The sequence below is a fragment of the Humulus lupulus genome, chromosome 5 (assembly GCF_963169125.1).
Source record: "Humulus lupulus chromosome 5, drHumLupu1.1, whole genome shotgun sequence".
In the NCBI taxonomy this organism is placed as follows: Eukaryota; Viridiplantae; Streptophyta; class Magnoliopsida; order Rosales; family Cannabaceae; genus Humulus; species Humulus lupulus.
The window spans coordinates 192,556,154-192,580,508 of record NC_084797.1 but is presented as its reverse complement, the minus strand read 5'-3'; the positions used below and the strand labels follow the sequence as shown (position 1 = coordinate 192,580,508).

Sequence of the window (24,355 nt, the reverse complement as noted above, 5' to 3'; positions counted from 1 at the left end):
CCAGGACGTTCTCCGGGCTTCGCTCTTCTATCGTCCTCAGATCCCTCGGGTTGGCTTTCTAAACGTGCTCCACCATGTGGTTCGCCGTCTCGTAGAGGGTCCCCCGAAAGATATCGGGGATCTTCTCTAGATCCCGAGGATCGACTGGAATGCGCACAGTAGCGGTAGGGACAAGAGAAGCTGGGGGATCAACTTGTATTACTTGATCCCGAGCATGCGCGAACCGAGGAGGAAGAGGTGGAGGAGGAATCCTTTTCTCCGTCATGGTGGAAGCCGGAGCTGCTGAGCTCGTACCTTTCCCCTTAGCAGGGGATTTGGAGGCATTTCTTGCTACATGAGGTGTTTTCTTCGTAAATCGGGGCTTCTATATGATAGGACCCGAGCTGGACTTTCTGCCTTGGAAAGCGGTACGGAGGTTAGGAGCTTCGGATCAATCCATTTCTTCATCGGAAAAAAATAAGAAGGGAATTAATACTCAAGTAAAGTCAGAAATTTACATAAAAGAAATAAATAAAAGTCCTACCCTCCGGGCTGGGGGAGGAGTCTATTATCATGACCTCCGGCCTTGGGATTACTGGAGGAGAAGGGGAATCTAAGTCTAGAATTTCGTGGATTATGGGAGGTTCGGGCTCAGGTTCTACCTCTAAGCTAGACTCATCTACATATTGCCTAAAGCCAGGGGCAAAGGCGCCCTGGAGCAAAGAGGGCCACGACCTATGATTGGTCCCATACTCCTCAAAAATGGTTGACCTGAAAGTCGAGGTGTTATCTACGACAATAGTACCTCTAGGGTAACTCATATCATGGCACAACACTAAGTGGTCCACGCACTGGAGCAGAGTAATGTTATGATCTAGATTGGTACGGTGGTGGTGGACGAGTTGGTTTGGGTTAAATCTAACTAGCCTAAAGTCAGCAACAACCCTATCTAATTCCCTATAGGGGTATGGGTTACCTTGGCCGGAGTGTCCGGCTGCAGCCCCCGATGCAGCTCGTTCTAGGTCAGGACCCCGAGCAGCCTTGGGAGCCCGCCTCTTTCGCACAAGAGGCACTTCATCTTCTTCTTGTTCCTCGCCTTCAGCAGCCTCAGAGTCTCCTTCTAGGGGAGGCGGGAGCTATTGGACTACCAGAAGGATAGCCCGTGTCCTTCTTAAGGCCAAAGTCTGGCCTTCACCGATCAATTGGCACGCCAGCATCATGATGTCATTCACGAGCTGGCGATAATCCTTCTCGCGGGGCGGGAGCTTGGACAAGGTGTCATACAAACCCCCGAGGGTCGCAGACTTCTCCGTCCTTGCGAATATGGCTGCACAAAAAATGGTAAACTCAATTAGTGTTAACACAAGAAGTATGTCAATTAAAAAGAGAGAATGACTTCGCGAGCTGAGAAAAGAAAGAAGACTTACGAGGACGATTGAAATATCGATGCTCATAGTTGTGGAACCCGTTCGACATAAAGAATCGATCCTTATAGTCGTTGGGGTGGCTGGGGAGCTCGATAACCGAGGCTAAGTTCGGGAATCTGGTGAGGTAGTAGAATCTGTCACCTCGCCCTCTTTGTTCCGGGTTGGCCTTAAGGCAGAAGAAGTAGAGGATACCTGCCGGAGTGGGGACCTCCCACTGATGCTTTAAAAAGCGGTATTTCAGCCCCGCCAGAAGTTTGTATGAATTTGGGGGGAGCTTAAACGATGCCAATTTCACGTAGTTGAGGAAATCAACAAAATATTGGTCTAGGGGAAGGAAGGCCCCCGCCTTTAAGTGCTCGTCACTCTAGGCTGCGAAGTCATCCTAGAGGGGTGCACAGCTCCGTTCCCCTTTGAATGGAGGTCGGGAAATGAGGGCCCCGGACTCGACCTCTATGTTGTGGCTTAGCATTATTTTATTGACCATTCCTTGGGTCGTGATCTTAGAGACGATCGTCTCTGCCTTGAAGAACGCGTTGGGGTCAATCACGATCTCCCTCTCTACCACAGGGCCAAAATGAGGAAGAGGAGATTCGGAAGTGATCTCTTTTCCCTTGTTGGTTTGTTGAGCCAACGAGCCAGGTGCATTTTTCTTGGGTACGCTCTTCTTGGGTGCCATAAGATCGCCTAACGAACAAGAATGATGAGTCACTTATTAGGCGACCTAAGATTTTGTAAAGGTTATGACATGGATGTATGGGGGAGAATGGTATCTATGATATACGAGCTGAGTTAGTCTCAGCCCATTGCATGATCCCACACGCTACCCTACGCTACGCGCCTTGGTTTCCCAACAGATCCCTGATGTTTATGGATCCGTGTGTCAGAAAATCCGGCCACTACTATCCTTGGGGGTGGTTTAGAGAAAAAAAAAACCACCTAAGAAATGTGTTCCCTAAGTAATATGATTTTTGAACCCTAACCTTTCATCTTCTATAACCCGAATGGGTATTTCCTAAAATTTTCCATAAATTACCCAAATCTACCAAGAAAATACCTAGTTTCGTGAAAGTCATAGTTTTAGGAGATACTCTAAACCTTCTTAGTAAACCTAAAGTTGAAGCCTATGTGCCAAAAACATTGAGAAAACACCCTAATATTATCTATGGGGAAACGTGGGTGAGCATGGTAACTAAAACACAGAAATTAGTAAAGAAAAAAAAAAGGTTCTTCGAAACGATAAGACTTACAGTGTGATCGTCGGTAGAAGAAGTAGATTTCGCAAGGAAGAGTTCCTGGAAGACTCCTGAGTAATCGGACAACTAGGTTTCGCAGAGATTTTGAAACGAAAGATTTTTGGTTTTCTTTTCTCTGAGAAAGAAGAGGGGTTTGAAAGCGCAGACAAGAGAAGATGAAGAAATATTTCGAATAAAAGGTGATGAACTGTGGAAATTGTCTACCCTATTTATACGTAAACGTCATAAATCAATTTGAACCATCCGATTAGGTCAATACAAGATCCAAGGGCTATGTTTCAAAGGACAAAACGGCGGCAAAAAGTTGACAAGACAATTATTGTAGTCCTCGAAACCTGAACAGACGCCAATTGTAGTGTTCCACGTGTCCAGTACTCAAGTAGTGGGCAGGCATGATTTATTGCTATAAAAGTCTAAAAGTCCCTACTGTCTAGGTCAAAAGATGACGTCATAAACCATGAGCAGGGACTTGGGGGGCAAATGTGTATCCTAATTTCAGCACGGGTCTTTCCTTCAAATCGTATGTAGCTTTCGGCTCTGCCTTCTGTGTCAGCCGCTGGAACCCCTGCCTTGGAAGCGGAGCAAATTCCTTCTGAGGTATCCGTGACTCCCTCAAAGGTTCTTCCTTTTCGGGTCGGTCATGAGTTCAACCTTCATCGATTGGAGCTCGGGTACCCTTTGATAATTGGAGGCATTGATATACCTCATGAGAAAGGATGCGAGGCTCATTCTGATGGTAATATCTCGCCCCTAAAATGGGTTTATTTTAGTTTTTGGATTAAGTTGCTAAAAACTTTTAGCTTTTGTTGTTTGGTTGCTGAGAAAAAAAATCATTTGTGTACTTTTTCAATGCAGTTTCTTGGGTTTTCTTTCTAAAGAGAAAATTATAGATATATTCTTTGATTTGGGTTTGCAGGGGACATTTTACTTCGTTGTGTAGTTGATGCTATTTTGGGTGCTTTCGGGCTTCCAGATATTGGACAAATTTTCCTGGATTCTGATCCCAAATGGAAAGGGGCTGCATCATCAGTTTTCATCAAAGAAGTTGTAAGTTGATATTGTTTGGTTAAGTTGTTGTTTGTTATTCCTATTTCTCTATCTTTTGAGGTTTTTTCTATATTGGATTTCTTTTATTTTCTGTGTTGAGAATCAAACTGAGAGATGAGAGAAGGAGAAGAAGAACAAAAGAGAAGAAAAGGAGAAGATTGGGAAGGAAGGGGAAGAGAAGAGAGAGGAGGGAGAAAAGAAAAATAAAATTTAAGGGTATTTTAGTCATATTGAAAAATTGTTTGACCAAAATCAGGTTCAGGTATCATTTCGTTCCATTTTGCAAAACACATGGTCCATTTTGTTATTTAACAAAACATAGGAGTCGATCGAGTATTCGGGCAAAACACGGAAGCCAAATTGATATTTTTCTTAATAAAAATGATAGTCATTCTATTTCAATCCATTATTCTTCAAAGCCTCAAACCCAGAAAAATACAACAAAAGTTAATCCTCTTTCTAGTTTTTCTTCACAACTCAAACTAAATCAAATGAAAAAAATCCAAAGTAATACCAAAAAAAAAAAAAAATCAATCATAATCTATATTAAAGTTAGATCACGTTCTCTTCCCTATTTATTTCCGTCACTGGATTTTTCTTTCAATTGAACAAAAACAAATATTTTTCTTGTTCATATTCTAAACACAATAAATAAAAATCATATATAGAATTCAAATAAAAAAATCAAAATGCATAATATCCATATTCAAATTTTAAATACAAAATCATACATAACCTGAAATATCAAACTTGAAAGTACTCGAAATATCTATGGCTAAACTTGTACCGAGCTTGACCTTGTGAACTCAATGGATTTTAAAAGGTATTCTTGATTTTTCGTATGGTTTGAAGCAATATTTATTTTTTTGTCTATTTTTCGTACAATTTTTTTTATATATTTTACAATTATAGGGTACTAGAAGATAATTATTCGTAATATATGGTACTAAAGCTATACTTGGTCAAAATATAGGGTACTGAATATGCATATTTCCTTTAAAATAAATAAATTAATTTAGGTTAAGCAAAGGCAAATTTGTCATTTTAAAAACATTATTGACCAAATTCAAGTGGAGGGTATCATTTTTTATTGATTTTACAATTAATGGATACTTGATGACAATTATTCGTAATAGAGGATATCAAAGTTGTACTCGACCAAAACACAAAGTACCAAATGTGCATATTACCTTCTATTTATTTATTGAAAAGTTAGAAAATAAATATTCTAAATTTCTTTAGCAAATATTTTTCTCACGGTATTCCAAAGAAGTAGGAGAGACTGATTCTAATATTTTCAAGGTAATTGTGTAATTAAATTTAAATTTAATTGTATTATTATCAAAATACATATTTCGAAAAATATAAAAAGCACTAAAGTGCCTAACTATATATTAATTCATATGAGTCCTCCAATCCTAAACTTGAGTAGTAATTGTGGCACATAAAATTACATGATGTGTTAAAAAAGTAATTAATGAAAATTTATTTTTTTAAGTATTATTTTGTAAGAGAATAAATAAGATTTTTTCTCCCCGAACTATTGTCACTTGCAAATCATGTCCCCCGAACTTTTCATGTTGTTAAAAATTCTTTCTAAACTATGTACGTTACTGAATTATGGGACTTCCGTTAGTTTTTTGATAACGTGGCTAACACAAGGTTTATTTGACAATTTGGGTACTAACGTGGCAACCGCGTGTATAATTCAATTAAAAAATTAATAAAAATAAAAAATAATTTAAAAATAAAAAATTTATATATATTTTATACTTCTTTTTTCCTTATTTTATTTAAATATTTTTTACTTCTTTTTTTTAATTTAAATATTAAAAAAATAAAAAAATCATATATAATAGTAACTTTAATAGTATTTTATTTGAACTATTTTGCTTTAGTTCTATTTACATGTACAATAAATTTCTTATTTGAATGATTATGCTTCAATTTTTTTTCCTCAAAAATGGTGAATTTAAAAAATTAAACAAATTAAAAAAAATAATGTTTTATGAATTGGAGAATAAAAGGATGACATGGCTTCTGGCTAGTAGAAACATGATATTGCTCAAAGAAAAAAGAAGATAGAAATCTGTAAATTATTAGGTAATAGTGGCCGAGGTCATATTATAATCATACAATATTTATTATTAATTTACAATTTTTTAATAATCATATTTTTTTTACTCCAATTCATAAAACATTAATATATAAATAAAAAAAGAAAAAATATTTAAATAGAAAAATGGAAAAAAGAAGTAAAAATATATATAAATTATATATATTTTTTAATTTTTTAATTGAATTATACATGTGACATTGACAAATCATCCTTATGTTTGCCATGTCATCTGAAAACTAATGGAAGTTCTGTAATTCGGTAACATCTATAATTTGAGAGAATTTTTAACAACGTAAAAAGTTCAGGGACACAATCTACAAGTGGTAATATTTCAGAGAAAAAAATCCTATTACTCTTTGTAAAATAATAATTTTCTTTATAATTATTTACAATATGATCTTACTGGTGTCACAAAATATCAAATTGTTTGGAATACCATTTCACGAATAATTTTTTTTTTAAAGAAGATTATTTTACAAAGTGACAATAAAAAAAAGTCCATTTGATAAAGTTATAATATAAAAAGACTATTTTACCAAAGAATAATATAACTCAAGTATTTATTTTTGGTTGTTGTCCTATTTTATAAATTAGTATGAAATTTTATTTAAATTTACCTTCAATATAAAAAGAATACATTTTTCAATTACATAATATATTACAAACTGAATATCTAATTACATAATATATCCAATTAAAAACTATATTATGTATTTTTATTTTAAATATAAGAGTATCATGATTACATCAAAAATAAAATTTACCACAGTTATACTCAAAAAATAATTTTATATTAATCTGTCGAATATATGTATATATTTTTTTAAGTATTAAGTAAACTAAAAGAATGTAACACACCGACAACAAAATATCCATAATCTTGTTTACAGAAGAAAAATCATACAAAAACCTTATTGTAAAAATGACCAAAAAGAAGGGTAATCTAGTAAAGTAGGGTACCTTAGTAATAAATTATTTGTTGAGTATCATATGATATGATATCTAACGAAGTCACCAAACCTATATATTATATAAAAATACATATTATATTATATGAATATATTAATCAGTTAAAAATAGATATTCAAATAAAAAATTAATCAGTTAAAAGAGTTCCAAAAAGGATTCTTTTCCAAAAGACCCTGAGAAAAAATTATTAAAAAACTCCAATAGTCAGTCCAAAAGATGCACAGTACAATCAGTGATGCAGAAGGTACAATCACTCCACAGCACAAGTTTTTTTTTCCTTGAAAAAAAACATTTTCTGGGTAATCCTATTCACGCTGAAGGAAAAAAAAAAAAAGCCTCCTTTGGGGGTAGAGAGAGACAGAGAGAGAAAGGCAAATGCCCCTTTGGATATTCTGTGGTCCGTAAAATTTCAACTGATGGCAACTGTTCAAATGTCACAGACACCCTTCAGAGAACGCACTTACTCCTCTCTCTCTCTCTCTCTTAACTTTGCATATAACCAAATGAGAAGTAGGAGTAAGAGGGTCTGAGGGATCTTCTTCTCTTTGTTGTTCCTCTACTGAGAGCCAACGAAGTGGGAAAGAGAGACTATTTAGTCACTCAAAACGGTGGTAAAAATCATGACGTTTGTTCTCGGGTGCATTATGTTTGAGTAATTAATGATGGTGGTGTTGGATGAATATTAATGGTTTTTTTTTGGTTTAATGGGGGGACTTTTCTTTCTTTCTCTTTTTTGGTGAAACATTTGGTGGGTTTAGTGCCAATCTTGTTTCTAATTATCTTCTCTGCATGCAAGCCTCGTTGCTTTTTATTTTTTCTATTAAGCTCTTTTTTCTATTTTTCCTTGTTGGATTTTTTATATTTTTCACTTTCCAAGGTTTTTCAGTTTGTGTTTATTGTTTTACCTTCATTGCTGGTAACCATGGTTAAGCTGTTCTCTTGTCTCTTTGTTTATTTTTCTGTAGTTATACCAGAGATGGTACATGGGTTTTGGTTGCCCACTTGTTGTTTTGCAGAGTAGGCTTAAGTTAATAAGATCTTTACACAACTATTAAATCTTCCTTTCTTGTTTTCTATATCTAACGTATTACTTTTACTAATGTGCAGAAGTTTTGATTTCTTGATTATCTGGGTTTCTTATTATTTATACCTGTACTTGTTTATATGCTGGAATTGCTGTTTTATGAAACTTGGGTATTCACCAATCTTAACAGATCAGTCTGTGTTTCCATCTTTTATGGACTGCTTGTGAGTTAAACATGTTCAGTTTGCAATGTTGTACCTCCATCTAGTATATATATATATATATTTAGTTGGAATTCGGAGATCAAGATTATAGATCATGGGTCTGATGTGTGATATTATTTTTGTGAATCATGCAGAAGTAAGTAGGTGGATGTTTATAAGAGGCAGTCTGCTAAACTCCACGGGGGCCTGAGAAACGATGCCAAACCAGCTATGGTTTGCACTGCTAATGACTTGCAAGAATGGAAAGATTTCCCCAAGGGTCTTAGGGTGCTTGTCCTTGATCAAGACAGCACTTCTGCTACCGATATAAGATCAAATCTTGAGGCAATGGATTATGTTGGTTAGTGATTCTGAGCTCATCCTTCTTTCTTTGTTTGCTGTGGGTGTGTAGTTATTTACTTTCCTTAACCAGAAATTTTAGATTCAATCATTATATCCATTACCTATTATAATGCTTAAACCTTTCATAAAGATTCTTTTCTGTTTTATTAAATGAGCTCTTTAAATCACAAGCTACTTTTAAACCCCCCTTTTTTATTCCCCCATTTGGTCCAATTTGTTATATATTGACTAAAAGTTTCTTTTACCTGAAAGGGTTGTAGTGATTGCATACTTTTGTTGCTTTTAGTAAGCCATTTTGATCTCATTTCTTCTTATCTATAAGCTGTTATTTTAATTCGTAACCATGCTTTGAAAATTTTCTATGATGGGGTAAAAATACAAAAAAGAACAGTTTATTTAATTATTGTACTGTAGATCTTCCAAATAATTATTCCTAGGTGATTAAGTCCTAGTTTACTTAATGTGAACAGTGAAATTTTAAACGGTTTGTTACTCCTCTCCTGTGTATCCTTGACCAAAGTTGGTAGTTTGTAATTGGTTGCATCTGTTCATAGCTTTTCCATTTTTTATTTTTTGCAGTTTCAACATTTTGCAACGAGAGTGAGGCGATGTTGGCGTTTTCGAGTAAACCTGAAAGTTTTCATCTTGCTATAGTAGAGGTGATGATGATCTTCAATTAAATCCATCTTTTTTTTTCACCTGAAACAGAAACATGGCAAGCATTGATGGAACATGGACAGGTTATATAATTCTCTAAGTTTTATCAATTATGGTTACAGGTGAATACGGGTAACGAAAATGGGACATTCAAGTTTCTTGAAACTGCCAAGGAGTTGCCTATCATAAGTAAGTTCACAAGACAAAAAATGTAATCATTTCCTTTTTCTATTAAGGAATTTCATTTACACAATGATGCAAGGATGATTTCAATTCTTTTCTTGTTTTGCAGGCTTTTGTGTGTGTAACATTTATATAATAGTTTTTATATTTGTTATAATTTCAAAGATTGAATATGGACATCATATAAGGGGAAAAAGTCATCTCGTGAAATAATTTAGTTTCTAATGAAAAGCCATGGTATTTTTTTACAGTGACTTCAACTGTTCATTGCTTGAGCACCATGATGAAGTGCATAGCAGTAAGTAATCTGATTTGGCCTCACAATCTACTAATGTTGCACATAAAATTACTAAGTTTATACTGGTATTTGGTTGATTTAAATTACTTAGGTTTGTCATGATATCAAATGAAAAAAGGATTTGTACTGCAGTTTCCAGTGCTGTAATAGTTCATTCATACCTGATAATTCATTTTCAGCTTGGTGCAGTTGAATTCTTGCCGAAACCACTCTCTGAGGACAAGCTTAGGAATATTTGGCAGCATGTGGTACATAAGGTCTGCGGACTGCTAGCATTATGTGCCTTTTTCATTTATTTATTTTTTATGCACGTGTTGTCCGATCCTGCAAACACCATATTTCTGATTCTGTTAATGATGAGCAGGCATTTAATGCAGGAGGTGGTGCTCTCTCTAAGCCGCTCAAGCCTGTCAAAGAATCTATAGCATCAATGCTGCATCTTAAGGTTGAAAAGGAAGAACCAGATACTAAAATCTCAATAGAAATGGAGAATTCGTCTGGGATTAAGGAAAATAACCAGGAGCAATCGGCAGGAAGTGATAAGTACCCAGCTCCTTCAACCCCACAGCTAAAACAGGGAGCAAGATTACTAGATGATGGAGACTGCCAAGATCAAACTAATTGCTCAGCTGAGAAAGAGAATGGGGAGCAAGACGGTGAATCTAAATCTGTCGAAACTACATATGGCGACTCAGTTGCTGAAGATGCTCTATTAATTGGTGAACCTGAGATGCAGGCTAAGTCTATGGTCAAGGAGGAGGAGGATTCTGTTGATGGTTCCAAGAGTGAGAGTGAGTGTCACATGTCTCCTCACCAACATAATGACGACAGTCCCAACAATGTTATGTCTCCTCACCTAAATAATGATGATAGTTCCAACAATGTTATATTCCCTCACCTACATAATGATGATAGTCCCAACAATGTTATTGGTGGTGTTAACAATCCAAGCAAAGCTTCTGCTCTGACTAATTCCTCTGTGTCTAAATCAAATAGAAAGAAGATGAAGGTAAGATAAAATTGTAAAAAGTTGTACGTTGTATTTCATTTAGTATTGACAAGTAAATATCACACTGGAAAAAGTGTAAAAAAACTCGTCATAGTTTTGTTATCTTACCCATAGTCTAAACATAAAGCACATTGGTGCTTAGATTAGTTAAATTTCCTTTTACATTCTGATTTCATTTGTGAATCTATTTCTGTTTACAGGTAGACTGGACACCTGAGCTCCACAAGAAATTTGTGCATGCTGTGGAGCAGCTAGGTGTGGATCAAGCCATTCCTTCTCGAATACTCGAGCTGATGAAAGTTGAAGGCTTGACTAGGCACAATGTAGCTAGCCACCTCCAGGTTGGTGTTTTGGTGAATCCTTTTTTTCCCAATGAGTTAGATCAATATCTAAGTTAGAGAATTGTATGTATAGATTATGTACATTAACCTTCATCTCACATGCTACTATTCTAAACAGTCCAGCTTAAAAATTAGCCTTTGGTATTTGGTTGTTGTCTGCCAGTGAGGAACTTATGAAAGCCATGCCAAAATTGTTTTGACATTGAACAAACAACAAACCATTATTTATTTACTTATTTGGTTGTATCATGTGTAAGTAATTTATGCAACCCATGAGCGGTAGGTCGTCTGGCACCATGAGACTTGGGGATCTATTCTTCATGTAGACTTTATAAAATGATAGAGTTTTCTACTTTCCCAAGATGAGTAACTAATGTTTACCCACAGAAATATCGAATGCACAAGAGGCACATTTTACCCAAGGAAGAAGACCGGAGATGGCCAAGACCAAGAGATCCGGTGCAAAAAAATTTTTATCCGCAGCAACCTATCATGGCTTATCCTTCATATCATTCTAATCATGCCCTGCCAGTTGCACCGGTCTATTCTATGTGGGGGCAACCAGGAAACCATCCTGCCAGTGTCCAAATGTGGCCCCCCCCTGCTTATCCTCCATGGCAATCTGCGGAAAGTTGGCAGTGGAAACCTTTTTCTGGGGTAAGATCTTTAATTTTCTACCTCATTCTGCTTATTTGACCATAGTGTTAAAAGCTTATGAAAGAAGCAGGGAATCTAAAGTGTTAATTTGTATCATTTGAAATTCAGATGCATGCTGATGCATGGGGTTGCCCGGTAATGCCACCTCCACAGGGTCCATATGCTTCATACCCTCAAGTGGTATACCTTTTTAATCATAATATGTTTTTTCTGTCATCTCTTAATGCATTCATGCATCACTTTAATAATATTTCTTTTACCATCTTGTTTAATTCACAGAATGTATCAGGGTTCCACAACACAGGTGTAATCAATAATGTATGCAGCATGCCACAGAACACTTTTGACATTCATCCGGTAACATTAGAGCTTTATACTAATTGTCCTAGAAAAGAAAGTCTTATTTTATTAGTTTATCCATTCTTGAGTTGAAATAAAGCTAATCATAGGGTTGCTATTGGATATTAAAACATTCAATACACTCTGATCTTCATTTCCACAAGAAAGTAAAATTTAGATGTGAATTGGCAACAATGGTGGGAATGACTCCTGAGAATTTTGCAGTGTGGCCACAGCTAAGAAACTAAAAATGTTTCATGTTACTTACCATCCAATAAATTAGCATCAAATACTTAAGAAAGGCTATTTGAAAGATTGAGAGACAAAAATAGGAGAACTAGAGAGAGTCAATAGATTTGATAGTATAAATCAAAATTATGCATGTTTGACATTGCCAAGCCTGCTTGGCGGTTTAGTGACTTTGACTTTACATCATGTGCGTGGAAATGTTTAGTGACATTGCCCACTTCCCGACAATGTAGAAGTGAAAGATTGAACATAAAAGATAATCCAAAAATCTGATAGTTCCCATGTTTTTTTCCCTCTTAACATGTACTATTTTTTCATGCAGGCAGAAGAGGTAATTGACAAGGTTGTGAAGGAGGCAATAAACAAGCCATGGCTACCCCTCCCGTTGGGGCTCAAACCTCCTTCCACTGATAGTGTGCTATCTGAGCTCTCCAGGCAAGGCATCTCCAACATCCCACCTCATTTAGGCAGCTCAGATTCCTTCTGCCATGGCACAGGTTCACAACATGAATGAAATCCTGATCAAAAGGGCAGCCCTAGTCGGTATCATCCAATCAAGTTTATGGTCTGTTGGCAACAATTTTGTCTAGGATAATTAAAAAATGAAATAAAATAAAAAGAGTTTAGGCGTTTAGCTACATGTTGAGATTTGATTGATGAAGACCAGCTATTTCTGCATTCTTTGATCAACTTGATAAGGTACTCCACCCCCACCACCACCAGCAACAAGACACTGAACTTCTAGTCAGAGAGATGTACAAATAAAAATGAGTGAGATGATGAACAATGGTCCAAAATGCAGCAGTTGTGCATGGACAGCTGAGAGTTTGCCACGTATGTGAATTTTGTACGACATATGAGAACATATGGCTGTAAATAGATCCTAACAAGAGTGGATCCCACTTGGGGGTTGTAATTTTTTAATGATTTTCAGATTTTGTTTTAGGACTGAATTGAAGGAGATGGGGTTGATGGCATGGTGCACTGTATAGTGTTTGTTGGGTGGGAGCCAATTGTGGCAGTAGAAAAAGTTGCCTAATAAATGAAAGCCTAAGGTGGTACAGTTCCAATCATAGACCATAGTGTTACCTAGCTGGGCTTGTGAATAAATTTGACTCAAGCTTAGTTGATGCTGACTCGTACTTTATCAAGAAATTGAGTTTCATAGTGTGATCAAACTTTCCCTTATTGATATGAACAATCTAGAGGTCTAGGTCCCTTTTTTTTTATGAAATCCATTGCATATCTAATTAGAGAGATTTAGATGGTGTTTACAAAAATGTGATTTATAACATGATCGCATAAATGGTTAAAAAAAAGCATGTCATATCATTAAATGCGTGTTTAATATCACTAGATATCTCATTATTTAAGCCTTACCCTTGCTACATGAGTGGATAAATGAAGATAGTTGCATAATGTAGTGGTTGGTTTGTTTGGAAGTACTTTATAGATATCTAAAATGACATCTTGAAGATATATACTGCATGCGATTTTCTTGCCTTCTATTTCCTTACCTTGTTTTGTTTTCTTTATATGTAGTTTATCAAAATGTCAAGAGATAAATGGAAACTGACAAAATAGCCATCAGTAAAGTATTATCGTTTTAATTTATATTATATTGATTCTTGTTTGAAATGTGCTATACATCACGACTGGAAATGCTTCACGATCCAGATAGGCACAATCATTTTAAGGCAAGTCAGATCGTCAAAAAAATTCAATCGGGATGATAAGCATTTTTCAAGTTTATCGTTCTCTACCTATCTGTGAAATGACAATTTTAATTTTCTTTCTGGGTTGCTTTAACAGTATTATATAGGGTTTTTCCTTAAATACAATATATATATATTTAGGATTACTAATTTTTTTTTCTTTCAAAAATATGTACTAAAGTTTTTAAAAAGAAGAAATTACATTTTATATGAGATTTTTAATAGAATTTGAAAAAATATGACTTTTTTTCAAAAAAAAAAAAAATTAATCTATGGATTTTTTAAAGAATTTTCACTTTTATGGGTTTATTTTTTCATATTTTGTATACAAGTTGGTTTATGCATTTACTCTTAATCAAGTTTTATTAATTTGGAAGGGTATGTTTGTAATTTGATTATCATTTTTTTAGTTTATTTGATTTTTTTTTATATTAAATTTTTCTTTGATTGTTTTGCAATTATTTATTTGTAAGATGAATTGTGTTTATCATTTTTTTTTTATTTATTATAACATTTTTTTCCTTGTTTTTAGATTGGAAGTTTTTTTTTTTCAAAGCCTGAGTAAGGTAACCAGTTACTATTGATTTTTTACAGTTATGTAAAAAAAAATCCTAGAGCTAGATTAAATAACATGTACCAGGAGGGATAACCAGTTACCCTGATAGGAGTAACCTTCTGTCATAAGAAGGGTAACCAGTTACCGTACGAGGGGTGACGAGTTACTTATATTAAATATGAAAAGAAACATTGATTTTGAAGGAAAAAAAAATACATGATCTGATCTTATGACCAAAAAATATACACACATATCAAGACGTGGAGGTAACCGATTACCATAAAGAACCCAGAAATATACACCCATACAAGAATGTGAAGGTAACTGGTTACCATAAAGAACCCATAAATATACATATATCAGAACGTTAAGGTAACGAGTTACCTATTGCAGATCTGAAAATAGAAAAAAAAAAAACAGAAATATACACACATACCAGAATGTGAAGGTAACCGATTACCATAAAGAACTCAGAAATATACACATAACAGAACGTGAAGGTAACCAGTTACATATTGCAGACCTGAAGATAAAAAAAATACAGATCAAAGAAAAAAAAACAAGTTTTAACCTGTAACTCAAGAAGAAGAATGTATATATATCTGTAAATATATGAACAATTGTTTACCTAAACAATAATATTTTTACAAGTTAGTTCCAAATCTTAAAAAAAAAAGGAAAAAGTTTAGACCTAGAAAAAAAATTCAGATTGTAGTAGAATCGATCGGAGGTTGTTGATTGTTGCTCAAGGTTTGTCGATCGGAGTTGGCTGGAGGTTTGCTGATCGAAGTTGCAGATTTGTTGCTAGGATTGATTTGGTTGTTGTTCTTGATCGGATCTTGAAGATATCGTCGGAGTTTTGAAGGTGTTGCCGGAGGTGGAAGGTGTTGCTGGAGTTTGGGTGCCTTGGCTGAAGACACGATTTTGTGTGGAGGTTCTTTTGATCGACTCAAGTTTCAGCAGAGAAGTTTTTGCTATGTTAATTACCATAATGCATCTCCTTTTGCTGATGTGTTTTTGTTTAATTTTGAGTTCTTATATGTGATTAGTTTTCCTATAAGCTAAGTTTTTGTTGATTAATTTTTTTTCATACAAATTAGGGACATTTTAATTCCTATATTTTTGCATAGTAATGGCTAAAAAGTCATATTTATGAAAAATTCTCTTTCAAAAATATGATTTTCAAAGTTTCATAATTACAAAAATACAGTCTTAGAAAAATAACTTGAAAACAACTCACTGCATAAATCTAAAATAAACTAAACAAACAATAAAAATAAAAACAATATGTATATCAAAACAACTCAATATCAACAAAAAAACATAAAAACAACTTGAAAACAATACAAAAAAAAAAAAAAGACAAAAGATAACTGTAAAAATGTAAAAATTTCATTAAAACCGTAAAATTGAAAGAAAAAAAATTAACCGTAAAAATATAATTTTTTAGCAAAATTAAGTATTTTCTATAAAAATCTCTTATTTTTAACTGATTTATAATTTATTTGAAATACCAAAATTAAGTATCTCCTTTAAAACTGATTAAATTACTGATTGTGCAATCAATTTAATTAATTAGTTAATCAATATATTTATACTTTTACATGTACACTTCTAAAATTATCCCTCCTTTTCACCCATTCTCTCCCTATTTCTTTGGTTTTTTTTTTCTTGGAATAATTTTGTTTTTATTCAAAAAGAATAGATTAGAGAGTACAAATTCGAGGTGAGATTTCCTTCAATCAACAAAAATTCAGTGTCTAGCTAAAGAACATGCAAAGATGTTCTCGAAAAATTAGAGAAAATAGTTTACATATTGGAATAATTAATATAGAGTTAATTTTTATTGGCTGAATTATTGTTTAAAGCCAAAAAAAAAAAGTGAAAATGAATCAAAAGAAACTTCAACAAACAAAAGATCAAGTCTTTGAGCACAAAATAGTTGAACTAATATCGCAAACATTTCTGCTTGAAAATGTGATAAGTCCCAAAAATAACAAGTGTTTCTCTTTGAAAGGTTGATAAGACATATGTATCACAAACCAAACAAAGATAAGTAACTTTTAAAAAACATAGTTAGAAAGAAAATCTTCTAGAATATAAGACCTTCTCTTTGGTTTTAATCGAAGTACCAACCAAGAGGATTAGACTCATTAATTTTGTGTAAGGATAAAACAAAAACTTATATTTAAAGTCTTGAATATGAAAGTATCATTGTTAGCTTGAGAAAGCATAAGACGAACCAATAAAGACATAAGATAGATCTCAGAAGGCATAAAAGAAAGCCTGAAAATGCACAACAACTTGCTTGGGAAGGCACATAACTAGCCAATAATGACATAGACTAGCCTAAGAAGGCGTAAACTAGTTGAATTGAGGCAAATGATAGGCTAATAAAAAACAGAGAAGGCATAAAGATCCAATTTTTTTTAACCTAACCCAACCCAACCCAAAACTTTAACGCTATATATCGTTGACATCAAACGGAATTCCACCTTTTAGTAATATATAAAAGGGAATTTTTCATATTTATGGTTTTTAAGGTAATTTTTACAAAAATATGGGTATTTAACTTTTCTATTTTTTATGGTTTTTTTTACTTGAAAATGTATATCTATGTGATTTTCTTTCCTATAAATTTGGAAACAAATATAATTATGTTATATTTTAAATGATAGAAACGTTTTATTTGATTTTGAGGGTAATTTTTTTTTTTTTTTTAATTTTCTATTTTTTTAAAATTTGTTTTCCTTCATTTTTTTCATTATTTTTTTTTTATTTTTTCTTTTCATTTTTTATTTTTTTTCCTTACCCATTATTTTATTTTTATTTTTTTCGAACCTTTTTGTTTTTTTCTTCTTCCATTTTTTCCATTTTTTTTGGCCTCCTTCTCCTCCTTTTTTTTATGTTTTCTTTTTTCATTTATTTCCTACCATTTTTCTTTCTTTCATTTTTTCCTACATCTTCTTTTTTGTTTTAATTTTTTCTTTCATTTTTTTCCCATTCCTTTTTTCCCTTTCGTTTTTTCTTCTTTTTCCTACATTTTTTTTCTTCCATATATATTTTAATCTTACATAATTATTTTATTATTTGTTCTCATTTATTACTTATTTTTTATGATTGTATTTTTTTATTCTAATAATTTTTTCAACCTTTTCATTTTACGTTGTTCCTTTTTTTTTGTTTTTTTCATATCATGATTTTTTTTATTGTTAGGTTAACAAAATCGGTTACCTTTCACATTTTTATATAATATTTTTTTTTCCAAATTAGGATGTCCCATCAAGATGTCTTTAAGGGTAATTAATTACCAATATTATAAGTAATCAGTTACAATCATGATAACTTGTTACTATTTTAGAGATAACCAGTTACCTATCTATATATTTATATTTATATCTATATATTTATATTTATATTTATACATAGAGTTGATGTGACACTCTAAAATCTCTCAAAACTACTCCATCTATTTTTTAATTTATTTATTCTACTATCCTTTGAAATTCTCTCTAGAAAAAAGTAATTCTCTCCAGAAAAAATTAAATAATAATAATGATAATATTAAATTCATCCACACAAATAGATAACCAACAAAGTATATCGTCTTCTCAAATTTTCAAGTAAATAATAATAATATTGACAATATTTAATTCATCCATACAAACAGGTAACCAACAAAGTATACCGTCTTCTCAATTTTTCACTATTATTTATTTTTCTTTTATTATTTGTAATTTTAATAACAATCTCTTTGAGTCCTCCCTTTTCTTTCCTCGGTCTATTCACATTTTTCTTACACCTCATTTTCTCTCTCTAATTTGACGACAGTGGAGGTTTTCTTCTATCCATTTGTAAGTATAGTTTTCATTTGGTATTTGCCTTGAAGCATTCAAAGTTTTCCTTTTTTTCTAATTGTTTTTCCCCTTTTTTACTTTACAAAAAATAGATTGATGGACCAATATATTATTGGGTTTATACTTTTTTGGACCCTGTGTTTTTTCTCATTACCTGTTTGGACCCTGTGTTTTGACAAGTTACTTTTTGGACCCTATGTTTTGTAAAATGGTTAAAATAGATACCTAAACTCAATTTCGATGAAGAAAAAATTGAATATAACAACACAGTTTTTAAGCAGAATGATTTTATTTTTGTTCTGAATTGTTAGTTTGGAAAATAATATGTGATTTTAGTTGAGAAAACATTGACCAAAATCGGGTTTAGGGTTCTATTTTAACTATTTTACAAAATATAGGGTCCAAAAAGTAATTTTTCAAAACACAGGGTCCAAACAGGTAATGGGAAAAAACACAGGGTCCAAAAAAGTATAAACCCTATATTATTTCCGCCCCTGAATTCACTGCTTCTAGATCCACAATTTTGAAAAACAAAGCCCCACGGTGGCATGGGAGTTTACAATGTTGGTGTCTGGATTTCCATGGCAGTAAAAAACTTCCAATTGGTTGCCACATGGACCAAAGCCAACCGGGAGGAAAGGGAAACGAAGAATTAGTCTTACTCCAGTTTACCATGGATTATCAACAACCCTTATCAGTGTTCCAGGCACTTGCCATCTGTCTCACCAACTTTGGCACTAAATTGGTTTGTGAGTAAATATAATTATAGTTTTATTTCTTATTGATATAATTTTCCGTTTTCATCAAATGTAAATTATTACTTTTGGAACAAAATACATGTAAACGTGAATTATTCGAGGGACTTTAATATTTTCTTTGGGTGCATTTTCAGTTTGAAATATTATTGGGACCACATGTGTTTAACGTCCAAAACGTGCATCTACTAAGCGGTGGTTGTAGTATAGATTGGACGGTCGATTCCACAAGGAGGCAATGAATTAAAGTTAATCAATAAATAAAGTTCAGAGATAAATAATACGAGGAAAATAGAACAAGTGATATTTTTGTTGTTTTTGATATTTAAAGATTAGAAATAAAGATAGACTAAAGTGTGATGTAATAATATGTAACAAGTAGGAAGGATCAAGAGTCACCAATATACATACTTATTTATTTGGATCTTTGATTCATAAAAATTACACAAATGAGTAGTTCACATCCCAACTATTCATTTGAAAGATTTAACATTGAAGCACAAATATGTTTCACAAAAATGTATTCAAGTGATTATTATTCTTTACCATGGAAAGATGAGTTAAATCTTATGAGAAATCTAAAAATGACACTATACCATTGTCAATAATGCAATAAAAGATTGGACATAAAACCTAACACAAATATTACTTTTACTATTTATAAAATACATAGAAAGAACATGACTAATTCTATATAGATTTTAACAAAAGTAAATATATGTGAATGAGATGGAGAAAATGATAAAGATATTATCTATATTATTTTCACTAATTTGGTAATACATAGAAAATGCTTGACAAAATCTATATACTATTGGTAAACATAAATATAGATAACAAGATGAAGAAATTGAGATGAAGAAGTAGAGATGAAAGAAAATAAATCACTAAAATATATAAACTTTAAGCACATGGTGAATCAAAAATACCAAACAAAGTCATAGTGCATATCAGATCATCCTAACCTTCTAGAAGATTAGCCTATTATGCTAGACATTCTCATGAAATTCTAGAGAGAAAATATGAGAAATGAGACTAAACTTTGGTAGAGTTTTGCTACCTAAAAATTACATGGTAAATGTGAAAGAAGAGTTCCTATTTATAGAGGGAGAAAATGACTAAAAAGAAATTAAATAACAATTTGAGGTTTACAAAATAAATCTGAAATATTAATAATAAAATATGAATTTGAAAAATCAAATCTTATTATAAATATTAACCTAGTTATTTTGGTGCATGGTCAATATGCCTTTTTCTAAAATACCATAAAATACGAGCTTTAAAGCTCAAAAAGGAAAGGTGCAAGGCCCAAAGTGCACAAAAAGTTGGGCCAAAGGTGGTTGGTGGCAGCTGGTCCATTGACCTAGCCGAGCCAATGGGGGCATGCCACGCAGACAGATGGAGTTGAAGGGAGGCAAAGCGGGTCAGGCGCTGGGTGTCACGGGCTGACATTTTGACAGCGGAAATGCCCGTGCGGCACCTTGACTCCTCTAAGCCAAGGTCAGCCTTCCAACCATTCGAATAACAATGGGCAAATTTTTCGCGCGATTGTGTGCCTCTTGCACACTTCTGTCTCTCGAACAACTCTCACCGAGTGTTGCTCTTCAGCATCTATGAGTGCAATCATGCATCAAGGCTATCTAGCCAAGGCACTCACACTGTCCATAGGTTCTCACTATGGCAAGGAAAATCCCAACACAGATGCTCCCCCAGACATTCACAAGCCAAGGTAGCATGTGTGGCCAAGAGCCAACACCAAGCTGACGTGCCGACACCTCTCATCATGCCCCTCGTGGTCCTCATATGCCCGCCCTACTAGTCCTCCCAACTAGTAGTAGCTCACTTGATGCACCTGCGCCAGGGGGTGGTGGAGAGCTGACACCAGATGCTCCCCCTACAAAGAGCATTCTGAGCTTTTAGCCTTCTACCAGGAACATATATGATTTTTGCTTGGGAGACATATTTGGCTTCCAGCTCGCCAATTCTCCGAATCTCCCAAATCCGATCATACCATTGTGTTCATTGACCCTTCAATATGGAACCTACCAAGTCCCGTCCATTTCCGGGCAATATTGAAGATATTTACGAAAATGACACTGCCGTACAAACTAGGCATCAACATGCTCACCAGCCTGCACCCTCGCGTGCGCATCTGACCGAGCGCCATCCGAGCTTGTAACATGCCATCAAGGCCGGCATGTTACACTCTCCCACACTTCAATTTTTGATGCCCTCATCGACAGACCGCTGGCCAATCTTCCTGCCTCAACTCCTAAGCTCACTCCATGCTTCTTTCGAATCTTGAGTCTGCACTAGTCCCTCTACTACAGTAGAACCACTAACTTGGTGATGATCTCCCACGTCCATCCTTGGACTCGATCAAGGACCCCATGCCACCGTCGCTCTTCAGAATTCTCCCATGAAGTAGTGCCGCTGCACTCGAATACTCCTTGCATACATGAACTCCTCCGAGTCCATTACGATGTCCCTCTAGTCAACCAAGCAGCCCTTGCAACACTGACCCCAAAGCCAACACATCTTTTGATTGTTGCTTTCCCGCCAATCTTCCAATGCCTACTCTCTTATTGACAAGGAGGAAATTAAGGTGCACCCCCCCTCAGGGCGAGGTTCGCAAACCAACCGTTCCCAACGGCACCTACGAAACATCCTTCCATTAAAGGCATGTCTCTCTTCAACGTGGCACTCATGCCAACTGTAGCCTTTATGCAGTATCTAGTGCATCCTTGCACACAGACTTCGCGAAGTAGTCTCCCAGACTTTTGGCCCTCCGGCCTTACTGCATACCCATGGCTTGATGCGAAATGGCCACTCCTTGTAACGACCCGGATTTTCAAGACTCGATAATGCGGAAATATAAATGTTTTCATTTAACAAAATGTCTCAAAAACCCGTATAAAAAAAAAACTTTTTAAAAAGTCGTATGACCATACTTAACACTTAGTTTCAACATATTTTATAAAGAGTAGAGTGAGCCTAGTTTAGGAAAATTACACAACATTTCCAAAAATAAAACGGCTTCCCAAAAGGTCGGTCCACATGTACATTTGCAAGGAAGACTCCAGCGCTCACTGCTCTGCCTTGCCCTTGCTCTTACCTACAACATGAAACAACTAGGTAAGCGAAAACGCTTAGTAAGATCAACTTTCAAACAAAGCATGTAGAGAATTAGGGTTCCGGACCCATCTGGACCCTAAACAATCAATTTCAAGAACGCTAAAGCGTCCTAGCAAACTTATGGTCATGCCTGATAACCAATGATAAATTAATTCGTAACTAGATAAAAATCCTGCACTTAGAAAAATCCCAGAACAAGCAGATATATTATATCACAACTATATCTTATCAACAATTATATCCCTGCACTCAGAAAATCCCAGAACAAGCAGATATATTATATCACAACTATATCTTATCAACAATTATATCCCTGCACTCAGAAAATCCCAAAGCAAGCAGATATATTATATCACCAAATAATTCGAGACCAACACTCGACAATTTCCAACAATTCATGCGTAACGCGCCCTCCAACATAATTGCTAATCTGTAAAAGAGAACTGAGTCCCCACACTAAGATCTAGCCAATAAATATTCTCATCAAGGGTAACTATCGTGTTACTTAGGGCATCGCTACATATTCAAGAGTGTAATCCAATTTACACGGTTTTATGGAGACTTCTATGTTAATCAGTGGTGCTGGTGAGCAGCTGCCCCTAGGGTGTTCAACCTCACTCTATCTTGGCAACCCCTAGTATCTCTAGGCACTCTCACGGAATGGCCAATATTCACGGCTGCTATCCGGGAATAACTTATCAGAGCACTTGCTCGGATTCTAACCGTCCAATGATTAAGTAAGCATGAGGGCCCCTAGGTCCCATTTATCTTGGCGCCCCTAGGTTTAACCAGCTTATCCTCATCTCATGGCCACTCGTCTCGGTAATGAACCGGACATAAATAAAATCAAGCAGTGTGACGGGGATCAACCGTCTAGGATATGACGGACTTCTACCGTTCATATTTTCTAAATCAGCACTCACTAGACTAACGTCTCTAAGCAACTTTCTATGACAGCCTATGTATATGCATGTATCCCTATACTAACATACAAGACAATAATCATTTCATGTTGCAGCCATACAATATAAGTTGACTTACTTGGAGTCCTTAGCGCTCAGCAAGTTTTCACCCTCCAACGTTCAGTCCAGTTACGCTTAGCCAATACTGTAGTTATCCATACAGTATACTCGGATTAATTATGGCACTCATAATTCATTATTATTATTTTGGGCAGTTTGGTCATTTTAATAAAAGTCATTTGTAAGGATTTACAATCCTTATTTGGTTTTAAACTTATTAAGGAAAGTTATACAAAATATTCGAGACTAAACCTTAAGTCTCGGGGAGACCTATCCTAAGGTCTCGATACCTAGGCTCGGGTATCACAATGGTATTTCCCACAATCCGCTAAAAATCTTATTCTTTCCAGGTATCGCTATTAACTCGCACTTTCGACTAGTCGGTTAAAATATGTAAGATTTTAGCCGGTATTATATCCAGAAAATACAAATAAATTCCTTAATTATTTTTAAAGAAAATAAACTCTTTAAATTTTCCTTTTATTTTTCTTAAGGTTTTAATATCTAAAAACCGTTTTAAGAAAATTGCCTAATTTGTCTTAATTAGGAAAACCGTTATAAATTTCTCATCTTGACTAATTAATTTTCCAAAAGCAATTAATCAATTTTACTTACTAGGAAAATAATTTATTTAATTATTTTTCTCAAAATATAGGGTTTTAATCCCTCTTTTAATTTATTAACTATTAATAAATTAAATCTCTTATTTTTAGAAAGAATAAAAATTCTTTAATAAAAATAATTCATTTAAACTCAAAGGGTAAATTTTAGTGAAAATATGATTTCAAGACTTACCATTTTATATCTTGAAATAAACAAAATTTTACTTTTTACCTTATGTTCCAAAATCTCATTTTTACACTAAGTGTGAAAAACCTAATTTTCACATTTTTAACTACATATTTCGTTAGTTCATAACTTGAAATGTACTTACCCAATTGTTACCAAAATTTCCCAATTCCATTTTTGTTATGCCATTTAGGTCTTTGTAAAATCTTAGGTCAAAATGAGCATTTTTTATTGGTGAAATCATTTTCCAACAATGAGGTAAAAATGACCTTATTTTCAAGTCCTTATTTTTTTCCAAACTTTGACAGTTAATAACTTTCAAACCGTTTAATATTTTCTTACCAAATTTTACAGTGGACTAATAGGTTATGCCAGCAATATGTCCACAAAATTTTAGAAAAAACTGGGT

The 24,355-nt window shown here is 34.2% G+C and overlaps 2 protein-coding genes across 5 annotated transcripts; both read left to right on the top strand.

The window, feature by feature from the left end:
- The first annotated feature begins 263 nt into the window (after positions 1-263).
- Positions 264-7,918, top strand: LOC133779807 (2-C-methyl-D-erythritol 2,4-cyclodiphosphate synthase, chloroplastic-like). Its single transcript, XM_062219712.1, has 5 exons — positions 264-320; positions 3,188-3,395; positions 3,576-3,706; positions 7,760-7,811; positions 7,902-7,918. Exons 1-5 carry the CDS (start codon positions 264-266, stop codon positions 7,916-7,918), a joined length of 465 nt encoding a protein of 154 aa, XP_062075696.1.
- On the top strand, positions 7,126-13,295 carry LOC133777977 (two-component response regulator-like APRR2). Of its 4 annotated transcripts, none has more exons than XM_062217772.1 (12): positions 7,126-7,405; positions 8,177-8,382; positions 8,964-9,043; positions 9,164-9,230; positions 9,476-9,522; positions 9,702-9,779; positions 9,887-10,531; positions 10,732-10,872; positions 11,260-11,529; positions 11,638-11,709; positions 11,809-11,847; positions 12,440-13,295. In XM_062217772.1, the coding sequence occupies exons 2-12, from the start codon at positions 8,253-8,255 to the stop codon at positions 12,629-12,631; spliced, it is 1,761 nt and encodes a 586-aa protein (XP_062073756.1). In that variant the 5' UTR covers positions 7,126-7,405; positions 8,177-8,252; the 3' UTR covers positions 12,632-13,295. The 4 variants fall into 4 exon arrangements, with proteins under 4 accessions (XP_062073756.1, XP_062073757.1, XP_062073754.1 ...); XM_062217770.1 differs by having other exon boundaries at positions 7,130-7,405; positions 11,809-11,886; XM_062217771.1 differs by lacking the exon at positions 7,126-7,405 and adding an exon at positions 7,549-8,042 and having other exon boundaries at positions 11,809-11,886.
- Positions 13,296-24,355: the final 11,060 nt, after the last annotated feature.

Excerpts from the sequence above, each read along its gene's own strand:
- LOC133779807 (XM_062219712.1), top strand. The coding sequence starts at position 264 with ATGGTGGAAGCCGGAGCTGCTGAGCTCGTACCTTTCCCCTTAGCAGGG. Across the intron at positions 321-3,187 it reads CCTTAGCAGGGGATTTGGAG|CTTTCGGCTCTGCCTTCTGT; the intron begins GCATTTCTTGCT and ends AATCGTATGTAG. Across the intron at positions 3,707-7,759 it reads CAGTTTTCATCAAAGAAGTT|TTATACCAGAGATGGTACAT; the intron begins GTAAGTTGATAT and ends ATTTTTCTGTAG.
- LOC133777977 (XM_062217770.1), top strand. The coding sequence starts at position 8,253 with ATGGTTTGCACTGCTAATGACTTGCAAGAATGGAAAGATTTCCCCAAG. Across the intron at positions 9,523-9,701 it reads CCATGATGAAGTGCATAGCA|CTTGGTGCAGTTGAATTCTT; the intron begins GTAAGTAATCTG and ends ATTCATTTTCAG. Across the intron at positions 10,873-11,259 it reads ATGTAGCTAGCCACCTCCAG|AAATATCGAATGCACAAGAG; the intron begins GTTGGTGTTTTG and ends GTTTACCCACAG.